This window comes from Ischnura elegans, chromosome 13, assembly GCF_921293095.1.
Source record: "Ischnura elegans chromosome 13, ioIscEleg1.1, whole genome shotgun sequence".
Lineage (NCBI taxonomy): Eukaryota > Metazoa > Arthropoda > Insecta > Odonata > Coenagrionidae > Ischnura > Ischnura elegans.
Window position 1 is genome coordinate 11872318 of NC_060258.1, and position 16348 is coordinate 11888665.

At 38.1% G+C, this 16348-nt stretch overlaps 1 protein-coding gene across 2 annotated transcripts in view; it reads left to right on the forward strand.

Annotated features, from left to right (window-relative positions):
- The first annotated feature begins 2595 nt into the window (after positions 1-2595).
- LOC124170077 (tetraspanning orphan receptor-like) overlaps positions 2596-16348 on the forward strand; it is a 59722-nt gene continuing 45969 nt past the window's right edge. The window contains exons 1-3 of one of the 2 annotated variants that reach the window (XM_046548770.1): positions 2596-2759; positions 10746-10858; positions 13094-13212. In XM_046548770.1, coding sequence (XP_046404726.1) covers positions 10757-10858; positions 13094-13212 — 221 coding nt within the window. In that variant the 5' untranslated portion in view covers positions 2596-2759; positions 10746-10756. Of the gene's footprint in view, positions 2760-3755; positions 3899-10745; positions 10859-13093; positions 13213-16348 lie in introns of those variants that run through there. The other variant, XM_046548771.1, reaches the window with a different exon arrangement.

Consider the following 16348-nt stretch of genomic DNA (forward strand, 5'->3'; position numbering starts at 1 on the left):
GCAAGACTTGGCAATGCAGCATTCGTTCGCTCTAGCGTATTTTTTTTTCCCCATATATAATCTACACTACATAAAAATCATGTATTTATAGATATAAATTTGTAAAGTACAGCAGCACATCATTTTGATGCCAACAGTACTCAAACTTTCTGTCGGGTGCAATATATCTGACGGGCATAGTGCTAGTTTTTTTTTTTTTTTTTTCATTTCTCCACACCACTCCATAGATGCTTGATACCAGTGATGCTTATGCATAGTAGCTTTTTCTGTTTTGACACACTCCATGTAGCCTTCAATTGATCTGGGGATTGGTCCGGAGCCGTATTATGGCATGAAAAGGGGTCTATGCGTGGCACAAACGAAATCATGTAAGTCTTGAAAGAGAAGAAATATGTAGGTGTGAAAAGATTAGCTGATAGGGGAACTGAGTGGAGAGCTGCATCAAACGAATCTTAATTAAGATTGTTGACCAGTGATAATAATACTTCCTACTGATAAAAGAAAACAGAAACACTACAGAAAACCTCCAGAAAGTCAATTGGCAACGTCTACAAGGTTCAAGGTGAACTTTATTTTTTGTGGACGTACATTACCCCAAAAACAGCACTGTTTGGCCATCACATGGAAGAGCTACTACTTATAACAATGGATGACCACAATCAACTATACTCTGGCTATTATTAACCAACCAGGTGGGACTCTTAACTTGCGACATTAAGCATGACAGGTGAGGACAGTCAGCAACTTTTATGGAGCCATGATGTTGTGCATTCCTTATTGATTTTAAGAGGAAATTTTTCCAGGCTGATAAATTTCTGATGCTAAACCGTTTTGTAATTTGAAAACCTCCTATGAGCACTTCTTGTGATGCAGAATTAAATATGTAATAATAATTATTGAATCTTTGCAGAGCAGGATAGTTCTTTTCAGATCTATACACATATCTATTTTCTTAAATTGTCATTTAGATTGTTTGTATTTCATGAGAGGAAGTTTTGGTATTCATCATATTCAAGCAGATAATGTTGCTTTAAGCCTTGAATTAGAGATTGATGTCATGGTTTATTTTTGTAATTAAATTTTTTCATACACTCTGATTGGTCTCTGAATTTTTGTTGCTTGCTGTTGCAGGGCCACAGCTAAGAATAAAGGATAGGGGGGGTTAAGGGCAAAGAAAAGTAAGGGGTTTGGGTGTTATTGCATACCCACCAACGTAAGCAGGAGTTGAGGGGGCTGTCCTCCAGAAAAATTTTGAGATTAATGTTTAAAAATGGCAATTTTAACCCTTTCACTGCTGTTCAATCTCCGGAAACCTTCTCACATGCGGCGAAAATGTTAAAATGCAGTTCGTTGGGCCATGGAGCAGGTACTTCCAGGATGTATGTGGTACACCCTCCGAAGGGTCACTAATCCCCGACCCTATCCTCGACAAACTCACCCTCGCCTACCTCCGGAAAAGTGACCGCTCTGACTGTAATTTTAAAATCAATCAATCAATTGGATCATCACAATATGATTGTTTTCATCGCACTCCTGCCAATCAAGCAATCAAGTACGTCTTTGAACCGTGTCTCTGCGATAAAAAAGAACGATTTTGTTAACTTTGCAACATAACGTGGCTTTCTGAGAGATATTTGATTAATCCTAACACTATTCACTATCCTTGCTGCGCCTATGTGCTGTTACACCACATTGCAGTCATTCTCTCTTCAATTTTTGTACACCAAAACGGACCTCTTCTGCTTGCTAAAAGCTTTTCACGCGGTCTTCCTTCTTTCCAGGGGAAAATGGTCTCCATTGAGCTTGATGAATGTTGACTCCTTTCAGGTTGGAATACGATGGAACTGTTAAGTGTGCTCTGTTCCGCATTTCACGAGGATAGTACTGGATTAAAGTTAAATATTCAGAAGTTTCGAAATAAAACAGTCGAAATCTTTGCTTATGCATCGAATATTACCTAGTCCCAAGAAACGAAGTCGAAATACATGTTTTTCGTGTGACAATGCATACATCAAATCGATTGTAAGCAAATTCTTTATGAATCCCTTAGAAGGATCATTTTGAGGTATAGACTATAAATATTCTGGAATTGTTAAGTTATGCGATGTATAAATCGATTTATTTCAAGGAATTTAAATCAAGTGATCAAGAATGTAAATTAAACGCATCGTAAATCCCGCGCACGCATTACCAATAACAAAGTGTTAATTCAAACGAATGGAAGGAGGTAGAAAGATTTCTAGAAAAAATCCTTTTTGTCGAAGCTCAAATTTGTATCAGAGCAAAAAAAATAAGCTATATTACAGGTATTCCCAATTCCGTTAAAAGCTGTTGCTAATTTTTGTCTGCACTTCATGCATGTCTGCCTTTATGCCATGTGAACTTATGCTTGCTTGCATCATTTGTTTCAATAAGTTGCTGTTGACTTATCAAAAGAAAGTAAGTACTTATCGAAGAAAAACCAAATTTCATTCTCCTGATTTTAAATGAATTCTCAAGTGTATCAGGCTCGATGCCAAGAATATGGTACAAAATCAATGTGCGATGAAATGAAAGTTGGTAACTTATCTCATGTTGGCAACGCTTTAATTACGATTTTCAGTTGTTTTTCAGAAATGTCGTTATGTTGCTAATTCCGTTTCGTGCGTAGGTGTTTTGGAGTGTGAAAGCAGTTCATTGTAGTGTTTGTATCTGCAAGACTACTTCAAAATCTCGCAGTGTTGTTTTCTCCTGAACTTATCATCAAAATCTTTACAGAGGTAATTATCATCCTTCATTTTCACTACATCAATTGGCGGCGGTTCTCAATTTGTAGAAGTACTGTTTTCCACTCTTGCCACTACGTACTTATCTATTTTATCCTCCGAAAATAATGTTAGTGAATTGTTATGCTTGCAATGTGGACTTGATTCCTTATGTGCTGAGTATGATGTTAATATATCGGCTTATTCCTTCGTGTTAGTATTAAGTTTTCCGCCATCTTTAACTTCGATCCGTTCGTTTCCCACGAGAATGTACGTTTAATGCTTCACACTTCTCAAGCGTGCTTTTCCAGGATTTGCTAGTTGGTATCTTTATTGCTTGCATTCCATGCGCCAATTGTAATTCCAGGGATAGCGGTAGAGTTGTATTATATTTTTGGTTTGCGCTATCTGAAGGTAACCTTATAACCACTGACAACTGTATTGATTTGATTTTTCGTTTGTTCTTTCTACGTTGCAATTGTTGCGAATCACGTCAAATATCTTTATTGACTAGAATGTTCCATAATGTATTTGATTTTTTTTAGCATTTGCAGCTGATGTTATCAATTTTCTCTTAGTATCCGCCTCAAGTGTATTCACTGAAGCATTACCAGTGTGTTAGTTCGTCGTAACTTAGAGAGAAGTATGGGTGTAGAGGACTTCGTTCTGTCGTCGGCGGAGATGCATTTTGTGATTCCAACGTAGAAGTCATTGGCTAAATGCTTTATTGGTGCAGTACGTGGTTATGATGTGAATTCATCAGCGAGGAAATTGATGATGCAAGAAGCGTAGGTGTGTGAAGTAGGTGCGTGAGTCATTGTTGTCAAGTTGATGCCTCTGCATTGCTTGCAAGTGTTCATCACTGTTATCGGAGCGTGTTGCAGTGCGTCACGCTGGGAAGGTCGTTCAGAAACAGCTGAAACCCACCGTGGGGCGTGCCAACCATTTTTTGTCAACATGTTTGGCCGATGTTTTTCTCTATGCGAGTGCGTCCGGGGATGTTATTGCGTCCACTAACTTCGGTTGTGGTGTTTTTGATAGATGCTCATGTTTTCAGTTATACCGCCCAATTGGTGTCTAATTCTGAAAAAGAACATTAGCGTGAACTTCGATTTGAATTTTTGGAGATACGAATTGGTGCGATACTTCCTGTGGTAATGAACTATTTTCTTTGATTAATATTCAAAGGTAACAGTACTTGCGAGCGTATTGTTAATGTGCGCAAATTCAGTGAAAACCAATTAAAACCGTTGTTAGTACTGGGTGAATATGTATTTATGGTAAACGTATTTGAAGGAGAAAACACTAATTTTGAAATAGAGAATGCTATAATAATTTTCAATTTTAATTTAAAATTGAAGTTTACTCTAGGGTATTTACCAAATTGCAGTTCTCCATCCGAAGCTTTGAAGGTGCCATGGGAAAGCACTTCAACTTACACAGAATGTAAAAGTGGAGCTAATTTTTTTTAATCATTGCGTTTTGTGGGTTTCTTACATTCACTCCATTAAGAACACCGCTAATAATAGGACAGGGTTTAATTATCCATAGTTCTGAAGTACAAAATGAAAAATCGAGTGGATTAACACGTATGCCTTGTCTGTCTCTGAAAACATCCAGTTTCTTAAGGTCTGGTTGCATGACACATTAACACGTACGGGTTAATGCCTAAATGTATGAACACGAGAGTGAACTCCAAAATGCACCGTGTAACCACCCAACTAGTGCGAATGCATGAACGGAAAATAGAACCTGTTCTAATTTGGTTCATGCATTCGTACATGTTCCGTTCCACCAAAATCATTCACACAAACGTGCATTAACTTGTACATGTTAATATAACATGTAACCGGACCTAAGGAGTTTGGATCGAAACTGGAACATCATAGCTCAGTCTCGATTTCATTGAATGTCGAAACTGTGTTTTTGATTTTAATCGATATCAATTTTTACATCACTGAACGCAAGCCTTAATTCAGCTAATCTCCTTACGCTGGTTACACATACTCTACCATAAAAACGATTTTGTAACTTTATACTTGGGTTGACTAACCTCTTATCTACGGCGTATAGAGCACCTTCATGGTAATAAAGTGAACCACGAATTTTTATTTTTTTTACGAGGTGTGTTTAGAGTATTACGGAAATTTTTGAAATGTTGCAGGTTTGAAGAGTCAGATTATCACATTTTTTATTATGTTGGCATATGCATGCCCATGAATTGATGTGAAAATTTTCTGCTGTTTTGATTTTTTTACTTTGCCTGTGGCAGCTTCAAAGTTAAATGCGTGTGCTTTCATGGGCACAATGATGTTCACTCATTGATTGTTTGTGTATTTGTGGCCAAAATCAATGCTGTAACGATGCCCCAGCCTACGTAGGTATTTGCCAGACCTGTCTTTGTGTAACTTTTTCCTGCTCCTAAAAACAAAGAGAACCAGAAAGGGTGATCAATTTACAAGCGTAGCGTAGATATTGAGAGCAAATGGAAAGCAAATAATGAGGGGCAATCGAGTCGATTGTCACTTGAATTCATCAAGGAGGTTTGAGAGGGGGGTGGGAACATATTTGTGTCAGGTGAGTTCGAGCAAACATTGGGTCCATAAGTGGTTTAACGCAGGAAAGAAACTCTCACAATGCCGTTTAAATGGATGAAATAGACAGAGTAAGCTCTCTCGCTCTCAACAATATTTAACCCCTTAACTGGGGAGAGCGACTATAGTCGCAAGCGGACTCTGCTCCCCATGTGGGGAGCGCGACTATAATGGCGCGTGCCGTCGCGTCGCAGTGTTATGCGGAGAAGGCGTGAATATTCATTCTTTATGCATCATTAGATGTTCTTTGCTTTGTTAGAGGTTCTATACCAATATATTTTAAGTATATTGCCATTTTTGTGTAATAGCTTTACTATAAATTTTTTTTCGAAAACGGCATCTCCGAAAATCGGTGGATTTGCTCCCCACCAGGTAAAAGATAAGGAAATTTCTGCCCCAACCAAGGGGTTAAGGTCGTCTTAGCAACCACTCAGAAAATGTGAATGAAATCGTACGTAAAATAATTTAACCCTTTGCGGTCCAACATCGAGGCTGGGTCGACAAGTCTATTGCTACGAGGACTAGGCTTGTCGTAGTATCAGGTCTAACTTCGAGTTGACAGCAAATCAGGTAATATCTTGAAACATTGCCCTTGTATAAATTGCTTCGCCTTGTGATGTCGAGCTCAACTCGAAGTTTGATCTGATGCTACAGCATGCCTATTGGACGTAGAACTAGACTTGTCGAGCCAGCCTCGACATTGGACCGCTAAGGGTTAAGCATTATTTCCATTTACTCTACATTGGTCATTCCATGTCAAATCAACCAATATTTTGACCAAATGACACCCACTGACTCGGATTTTCATGAAACTCGCCATGGTCATACATTCTGGTATAATTAGAAATTGTGTACAATTTTAGCCTCCAATTGTCAATTGTTGATGAAATATGAGCAATTGAAATTTGGGTGTGACCCCTAAAGTGCCGCAACGTGCAACACACGGTGATTTTTATTTTCATCCATAACTCCATTCCTGTGAGATGAAAAGGCATGATTTTTTTTTCTAATGATAAGTGATCCATAATGATCCCACGATTATCATTGAATATTCACTGCATGAAGTAATTCAGCTGCAAAAAAATAAAGTTTACAAAAAAATCTCGCTTGTACCATTTTTCATTGTCAGCATCCACAGGGAAAGGCCATGCGAATACAGATTCATGGTTCGGTTTAAAGTAATCGTTAATGTATGAGCAAAGATCATGATGAAAATAAATCGTGACTCCGGCGTTCCTTTTAGTAAAAAAAAAATACTCATGGTCACGGGAATAAAATGGCTCTTTTTCAAGGAACATAGATATTACACGATTTAGAGGAGATATAAGCTTATACTCATGATTAAACAATATTGGAGCATGCATTATCTCACTATGGCGTATGCTACTGGCTCTTAGAGTAGAAAAAACACAAGCAATCATGTGAGTGTACTCCCCCACGTACTGCTAATTTCGTGCTATCTGAACTAATGCCTATCCCATAGAACAAGTTTGAGAAGTGTTTGTGAGACTGGGAGAAGAGCAGGTGCAAATATCAAATGGGGAGTATTTTGAAGGTGACAACATTTATTTAGACGAATAAATATTTTTCTCAAAAAACTAAAATTCCCATTACAACAGACTGCGGATTATCCGTGAATAAGTTTTACCCTCCTTCGATGTTTTTCGCTATCTTTTTAAGAAATTACATCCGACGCAAAAGCATTAAGATATTTGCACTTTAATGCTAGGATATGCTGCGTTCATCATTTGCATTCAAATTCCTTTCGTAAAATGGAATTATCATATTCACTTGCCGATGAGGAATGTTTTGAGTTTTTTTGGACTTCTGTGCAAGACAATGAGCAGCGAGAAAAGAAATTACTCTTCTTAATCTTAAGGCCGTTTTACACGGGGCACGTAATAGGGTAGTTTCCTTCATCAAAGAAAACGAAAGGCATTGATTGCAATTCGTTACCCACCATTAGTGTATTCTTAATACACAAATTATTTGGTTTTTGAAATACCGGTTTATACGAATGGCAATGGTCAAATTTTATCCTCATTTGAAAAAGGCCAGATTGGTGCCCACACGATGCCACTCCACGTGACGTCACAGGGACCTAGTTTCTACACCAGAGGATAGGAGTTATACATCGTCTGAGGTTACCAATGCATGCATGAGGCAGAGAGCTCAGGGAAATATGTCTTAATAATCACCTATTAAAACTGGCTAAGGTCGGAAAGTTTTCTTCGTTTGATAAGGTATTAATAAACCTTTTTTCAGCCAAGCGCTACCATCCAGCAAGGTACTCAGCTACCCGCTAGCATCCTGCGTCCTATCAGCGCTCAGAGCCTCGATCAAGGTCACCTCACAAGGCGGGAGGGGGAACCAGAAATACGTCACACGGAGAGATTTCCTTACCCGTCGCGTTTTCGCATGCTTGAAAATTTTCACTTTTCATTTAATCGCAAAAAATAGATATCGTCATTTAAAAATCTAAAAGCGTGAAATACGTACTCCAGGAGTAATAATCTTCTGATATAGGCAATAAAAAAATAATAGGAAACCACCCTATTGGGCAGGTTAGAACTGCATTAATTTCTAACATGGCGTGGAATTGCGCGAATTCATGAACGAAATTAGAACAGGGGCTATATTGCCATCTCACATCCACGCATTCTCGCATGTGTTCTAGCAATTCTCCGCTTTACGGGATGAAATTTTGACTGTGCCTTCTTACACACGTCAGATTGTGAGAGTACGTGCCCCGTGTAAAATGGCCTTTACAGCAATTAACTTTAGAAGATCCTTCAATGGTTTAGCACAATAGTAAATTAACTAAAAGTTTAATCTTTAAATTTCTTTGTGCTATCCTTATTCCTGGGGTACTGGTGAGGAGGAATGTGGAGGGTATTTTCATAAAATGTAATGAAAAATGAAAAAGCAGGAGCAATTTCCACAATTTTACGTTTATTAAAACTACCGGTTTTGTTTTTCAGCATCATCAGGTAGCAAAACCGGTAGTATTAATAAATGTAAATTTGTGGAAATTGCTCCTGCTTTTTCATTTTTCATTATGTCACGTTTCCACTCCATCTCGCATGAAACCTCAGACTATATTCATAACAAAAAAACAATACAAAGCTTTGCTTTTTACGTATCCATAAGCAGTTTTTTAAAAAATTGATGTGGTTAAACTGGTTATCATTGACAAAATATTTTTACGTTTCCTGAAGTAAGTTATAGCAAACTAAATAATGGACTGAGTAAGAGCTGATGTATGGCCCCATCATACTTTTTGCCCCAGTGACAAAAGCCGATATATTGGCCCACTGCTGTAAATGGATTAAAAACATTTTTCACCAATCTGTATTAGTAGTAAGTAAGTAATAGTCATTAAGTAATTATTTGTCACTAATCTGCATTTTTTTCTGCATCAAATAACATGCGATTCAATGTAATTATAAGTAACATCGGATGCATAAGAGAATGTTTTTTGCTCTTTAATGCTAGGTTTATTACTTCCATTTGAATTGCTTTCGTAAAACAGAATTATCTTGTTTACCTGCTGACAAGCCATGTTTCAATTTCACTTAGATGTCTGCCTTAGCGTTGCAGAAGGTGATGAGTACCGGGGAAAAATACGTACGATTAACTTGAGAAGATTCTTCAGTGGTTGAACAACTGTAAATAAAAAGAAAATTTATCTACCATCCATTGTAAACAGGGTTGATTGATTTAAATCACTTTGATTTAAATTACTTTGATTTAAATCACATGATTTTTATTTTTTTAAATCTGGTGATTTAATTCATAATGTGATGTATATGTTTGATTTTTAAAGAGTCAAGAAAAGGAAGCTGTAAGTGTATATTTGTGATTATTATTTCTTAATTAATACAATGAATCGACAGTTATCAGAACAATGGTGGCTCTTAAATAGAAATGATACTGTAGGAATGCATTTGACACATGAGAATTTTAAAAAATGGCTTTGGTTAGAATACTAGTGTATCCGTTGAAAAAAAATTGTTTTCTGATTTAACTTCTAAGCGTAGGCACCATACAAAGTTGCAATTACAGAATTTTTCTAAACTTCATATGCTTTGGAACCGCATAATATAGCACATTTGATACTTCCAATGGCAATTTTATATATTATGCTGGTGTAATTATTAATTTGAATTCATTGGCATTTCCATAGTCCTCTCCCCTGATTGACTAAATGTTGTATTAAGTTTAGAGTATGTTGCCTCTTATTGTTTCTGCAAACAATCATTATCAATATGCTGCCCAAATAGTTAGTTCTGCAAATAACTGTATTTTTGATGAATGGGGAATCATAAAAATCTCATTTTAATCAATAAAATCCGATTTAAATAAAAAAAATCAACAAAAATGATTTTTTTGAAAAAAAATCATGATTTTTATCAACCCTGATTGTAAATTAACAAAAACTTTATCTACTATCTTTAAGCGGGGTTCCCACTCAACTGTGAAAACCAGGAAGCCGTGAATTTCTTTATTAAACATTAAAAATCAGACAAACTTGATGATAGAATTACGATTGATAGATCAAAAGAAAAATCGTTATATCGGTCACTTTTCAAGGCTGAGTTTTTAGCCGACACTGTCCACGCATTTATCTGCATTCTTGTATTCGTGTTATCTGAACATGTTTGCATTGCCAAAACAATTTAAAACAAAGGCATTTTTTATGGTGGGAATGCCAAACTATTGCATAAATAAGAGTTCTTGTCTTCATCGATGTCAATAGCAGCAGTGACGTAAATCCTTCTCCATTTTTGTATCTTCCAGCATTTGCTTTTCGGCTTCGCAATGGTGGTTGCCAAGGTGAGTGTCGCCTGGGCATCATCATCGCTGAAACATCGTCACAGTTACAGGAACCACAATTATTGTGAACACAGCGAAAAATGTGACGACAAAAAATCCGAGTTCTACACGGAAAAAGGCCTTGAAATCACTTTTTAGGTTCCTGAAAACCATTATGTCAAGTAAAACTTTGCGCGCCTACTTAATAATTCATTTTGCTGAAAATTTGCTAAAACCGTAATCGCAGTGAACAACAAACACACTGTTTTACACTTTGTTTAGACTGACTGTATTACCGCCAGCAAAACGAACAACCTGCAACGCCGGCTGCTGCGCATTTTTTCTCACGCGTAATTTAAAAGACGACGTTATCGCGAAGCGATGGTGCGATAAACGAATGAAGATATGAAAATTTTCATGATGTTATCGCAAAATGACATTAAACGGGGTGACGTTGAACAAGGACTCACTGTATTTGGAAAACCAGGAAAAATGCATGAATATTTCGTCTTTGATTGGTTGGACACCCTGCCTATGGTATGATCAATCGTTTAGTGCATCATTTACATGTTCTCCCTGTCTCTGATTGCAGTGGCTGGCCTGATGATGAGATTTAAGTTTGGGAATGACCGCCACTTAGATTGGCGGTGCTGCTTTTGCTGCCATGTGCGGACTGGAACCATATTCCTCGGAGTATGGCAATTGGTGAGTTGAGGCATTAATCGTGTCATCACAACAAATTTTTTTACGCTCTAAAAGTAGTGGTCTCCCACATGACCTATTGGGAGTATGCATCGTAAATTACATTATGAGATGCACCCTCAGTCCAGTGTGGCGTGCTCAAGGAAAAAGTCCACGCAAAGACACTGCTGGCACACATTGTATTAATTAACACTTTGCGTACTGGGGTATTTAAATTCCTAGGAGTGCCGATTCTGGGAAATATGTGCCTATTAGGGCGTAATGCCTTTGGTTTAAACATGGTTAAAAAGCTAATGTTTTGATATAACTTTACTCAATCAAACGTTACGATGCATCAATTCATTATGAGTAACGAACAACAACTGAAAACGTACTAACGGATACGTGTTGTATGCTTTAAAATTGTTTAGGTTGACTCATCTAAATGACGAGAATCTTCGTCATCCATATGCAAGTTCGGGAAAAAAATGACGAGAATTATCGCCATCCATATGCAACCTGTTAACCCTAAAGTGGGTGCGTTTGTTTGTTACGATAACACCACCGCACACTGTTGGTCCAAATTCATTTTCTTCATTTCCCCAAATTTTCAACATTTTGTTTTAAAAAAAATTAAATAAATATAATGCATGAATGTGTAATATACGTGTGATTTTCAATAGCTTCATTATATAGCCCTCAAAAGCATCGCATAGTTGTTTGTTATTAATCGGCGCAAGATTAGTATCAATAAATAGCGCTCAAATGCATGCAGGCATGTCTGGGAAATGTATGTAGAAGCAATAAATTTGGACCTTGTTAAGTGAGCATCTTGTCTCAAGGAAACACATTCATAATTAATAGTGGTACAAAATGCTCCCCTCCCCTGCTAAGGAGACAATAAAGTAGGCCACTTGCCCAAGTAGGTTTCTATAAAAGTGATGTAAACATGCCGTATATTGTTAACACATCTAAGCAGACAAATATCATACAAAATCTGCTCCACGGCTGCAAGTGATGAACACAGAAAAATGTTTCACAGTTTTGCACGTGGGCCACATTCATTGCCCAGTCATTCCTGCATCCATTTAATCACTATTTATTGCTACTAATATTGTGCCGATAAATACCAAACAACAATTTGACGCTTTTGAGGGCTAAATGACGTGCAGCTACTGAAAATCACATGTATATAACGCCATCATAAGAAAAATGGCACTCTAATGAAAGAATGTGGGCCACACGACTTCTGAAGGGTTAAGAACGACATATTCATTGGAGAAGTGTTTTTGTAGTGTAAAAGAATATCTGTACAGTGAATTGTAACGTTTCCTTTACAAATATGTTTTCTTTTTACATGTCCCATGCACTTATGATTGCATCATGATGAATAGGGTGGTTTCCTATTATTTTTTTATTGCCTAAATAGAAAGATTATTACTCCTGGAGTACGTATTTCGCGCTTTTAGAATTTTAAATGACGATATCTATTTTTCGCGATTAAATGAAAAGTGAAAATTTTCAAGCGCGCGAAAACGCGACGCGTAAGTAGGAATTATGGGAAAAAGTCCGTGCAACGCATTTCTGGTTCCCCCTCCCGCCTTGTGAGGTGACCTTGATCGAGGCTCTGAGCGCTGATAGGACGCAGGATGCTAGCGGGTTGCTGAGTACCTTGCTGGCTGGTAGCGCTTGGCTTAAAAAAGGTTTATTAATACCTTATCAAACGAAGAAAACTTTCCGACCTTAGCCAGTTTTAATAGGTGATTATTAAGACATGTTTCCCTGAGCTCTGTACCTCATGCATGCATCGGTAACCTCAGACGATATATAACTCCTATCCTCGTGTAGAAACTAGGTCCCTGTGACGTCACGTGGAGTGGAATCGCATGGGCGCCAATCTGGCCTTTTTCAAATGAGGATAAAATTTGACCTTTGCCATTCGTCTAAACCAGTATTTCAAAAACCAAATAATTTGTGTATTATGAATACACTAATGGTGCGTAACGAATTGCAATCAATGCCTTGCGTTTTCTTTGATGAAGGAAACTACCCTATTGTCATCATGATGCAATCGTATTGTCATCGGGGCAAATAAATAATACTATTATTAGCAAGGAAATAATCAACTCTTTTTTTAAGGAAATAAAAAATAGTAATTGGTAAACATGGTTATCTTGTGGAATTTTAAGATGTTCAGCTACTGGACTCTGAATTTGTAGGACTTGCATCTATTTATTTGGCTCTCATGTTTCCCTACAGTTGATCCACATATTGACGCTGTCGGTGTTAGCAGTCAACTTCTGGAACCCCTCAGCCTTCAACCTTGACCTGAGTGAAGATGCTTTCCCTGTCGACAACAATGTTTCAAACCAGAACAAGTAAGTAGGTGGTTACTATGACCAAGCATCGAATGCACTGTTTGATCTGAGGTTTCCGCTGCGTTTCTTCATATGAGTCTTGGCTTCCGGGCGTTCCTCCTCGTTTAAATGTCCATATAAGTGTCGACAGTTTCCCCAGCCATGCTGCTGGCGTCTTCAGGTCAGAAGTAGCGATGCATAAAATTTGGCCGTCTTATATAGGTGGCTTGGAGATCAGAGGCCGATTTTGATTGGTTGGAATTCAGGTGGGTTCTGATTGGTCATTGATTTTGAAGACCCTTTTCCATGTGTTGGCTAATGTGTAGCCGTCTTCTCTGTGGCAGTTCTCAGGGTGCTTTGCTATCTCTATAGCTTCTCGGATTAGCCTAGGATAGTAACGGCTTTCATTACACTAGACTTTAGGCTTATCGAAATCCACAGTGGGGCCAGGTTCCAACCACACGTGCTCTGAGACGGCGGAATGGCGGAACTGTTTCTTCTCACCTATATATGACGGCCAAATTTTATGCATCGCTACTTGTGACCTGAAGACGCTGGAGAAACTGTCGTCACTTATGGACATCTAAATGCGGAGGAACGCCCGAAGCCAAAACTCTTACACATCGAATGCACTGCTTGGCAAAGAAATTGTTTTGAAATGCATGCGTGTTGAAAGGGTTGTGTTTTGTGCTGGATTCAATGAGAGTGCCATGAATATTGCAAAAGAGGTTTTCTCAAGAGGGCCTCTTAGTGTGTTTTCACCCATTGTGCATTTAAGTTGGATTACAAAATTCGCCACTTGTGTCGCTGATGCACGAATTGATGTGAGTTACACGGGAAATGAGGTGTAATTAGGGATGTTACCTAGGGATGGTCGGATCGGAAACCTCACATCCAAATATCCGTGGATATTGCCCTTCATTGGATAAATCGGATTCAAAGTCCCGGAAGACATCGGATCTGGATCCGAAACTTTAAATAATAGCTTCAGTGCATGTATATGGGTGGAAAGAGTTCCGATTCTATCTTCGAATGCGCCGTCACATGCAATTCCTGTCCTACTCATGAGCCGTTTTGTTTGAAGGCTCTCGCAGAGGTTATTAGGAGAATTACAGCCATGGAAAATAAAAAAAGGCAAAATACGACTGGCACGTAGTGTGACTCTTCCCAATAGGATGAGCAATCATCGGGGGAATTCAGCGTCAGGAATTTGAAAATGCATTTGGATCCGAAAATATCCGATCCGTAAGATCCGGCTCCGGAAATCAAGGATCCGATAAAAATCCTGGATCGGTCCATCCCTAATGCTAATCGAAATTTATCCTCTTCATACCCATGAGTCTCTGATATATTGTATTTGCATTTCAGGCTGCTTTCATAATCAGAGTGGACGGGAAAAATAACAATGGTGAAACTTGAAAGAAATGTTTAAATGACAAATATTTTAGAGTGTGTACAATAGGATTTTGCGAAAATATTTTTATGCGCTACGATAATACATACAAAGAAATTATTCCCATCAAGAATACTTCATTATCATTCCTTATTTTCAATTGATGTGTTATTTGTAAATATTATTTATTAGTTTTAAACAACTGAATACATGGCTTAACGAAAACACCTGAATGTGCTCATTAGGGTGGTCCTTATTTTTAAAGTTTTCCTATTTCTTTCAGGATGCCCCCCACCCCCTCAGTTTTGTTCGATTAGGTGAGAAAATAAATTTTCCAAGTATCCAAGTAGGCGTAAGTAAGCGCACCCTCTCAACGACAGCCGTGGTGGTGCAGCCCTAGGCGTTAGTCCCCTAACATATGCAGTAGAACCTGTTAGTACGTTTCTGAAGGGACCACGAAAAATGAACGTACTAACCAGGAAAACGTACTAACGAGGAAAATAAATAATAGCAGTCGGGGTTATTGCACTCTGTGGAAAAGACGTTATAATTACAATTACTATCGGTAGTTCTAGTAGGATCGCCTTCCTGAACTCTTTTCACCTTTAAAATAAAGAAAATGGGTGCTACATTGAAAAACAATACCATGTGAATAAAAATCGCAATTTTTCATAGATTTCCCGAAGACGACTCCATGATTACGGCGTCTATCTCCCGTGATTTATCCTGTATGTATTTACAGAACGAGGACAAGTGAAGCCCAGACAAGCGAAGACAAGTCATTTTTCTTTCTCACAGCGTACTCGGATAATATAAAAACAACCTGGAGTAAGTCAACTGGTTCTTTAAGCATCATAAAAATTGGGCAAAATTATATTGACTTTAAAATTATGACAACAGCCGTAGGCATTTGCTTCTGGAATATCATATCGATTGTAAAATTGATCGATATATCGACTGATGACACGCAAGATTATTAGATTACGACGTAATTACAAGAAAATTTTATATTAAACAGTTGAAATTTACTTTCAAAATTTGTCTAATGTTGTCTGCTTTCGTTCCGAGATCAAGTATTTGTAAGCTAAGCTTCGCGTGGAGATCCAGAGGATCGTCTGCTCCCGCAACAGTAGTCAAGTAAATACGCACGACGTCGAGTTTATGGAGCAGTACTGCTTTAGATAATGTGGGAATTGTCTAAGACCGTTAAGACTCATATCTTCATCATGATAACTCGTGCATTAGCAACAATTGCCCACTCACGAACTTTATGTGCAGCAGTGGGCACTCCCAAGCGCTCCAAAGGCAACAGAAGGTGAGGAGCTCGGGGTGGGGAAAATTGGGGCTTCTTATTGGCTGTAGTTTTTCATAGTCAGACATTCCCGAAAAATGGCCGCATTTTATTATTCATCACGTCACAAGAATTCAGAAATGCCTTTGGATAAATTACGGTCAAAGAAAGAGATGTGGAATGAATGGAAGAATGTTAATTAATAATAATAAATTAAATCTTGAATTCAGAGGTTTGCGACCTTTGAGAAGATACTAGAGAACGAATTGCGGGTTGCGTCGCCGCAAGGAATTGAGCGTACTAACCAGGAAAGCACATTTTTTTCAAACGTACTAACCAAATACTTTTACCTGTATTTTGTTCGGATGGTACCGGGACCGAGAGAAATCGCCCTACTAAGGAGGAAAACGTACTAAGGAGGAACGTACTAACCAAGTTCCACTGTAGTTGATATCCCGGGTACGAGTCCCAGT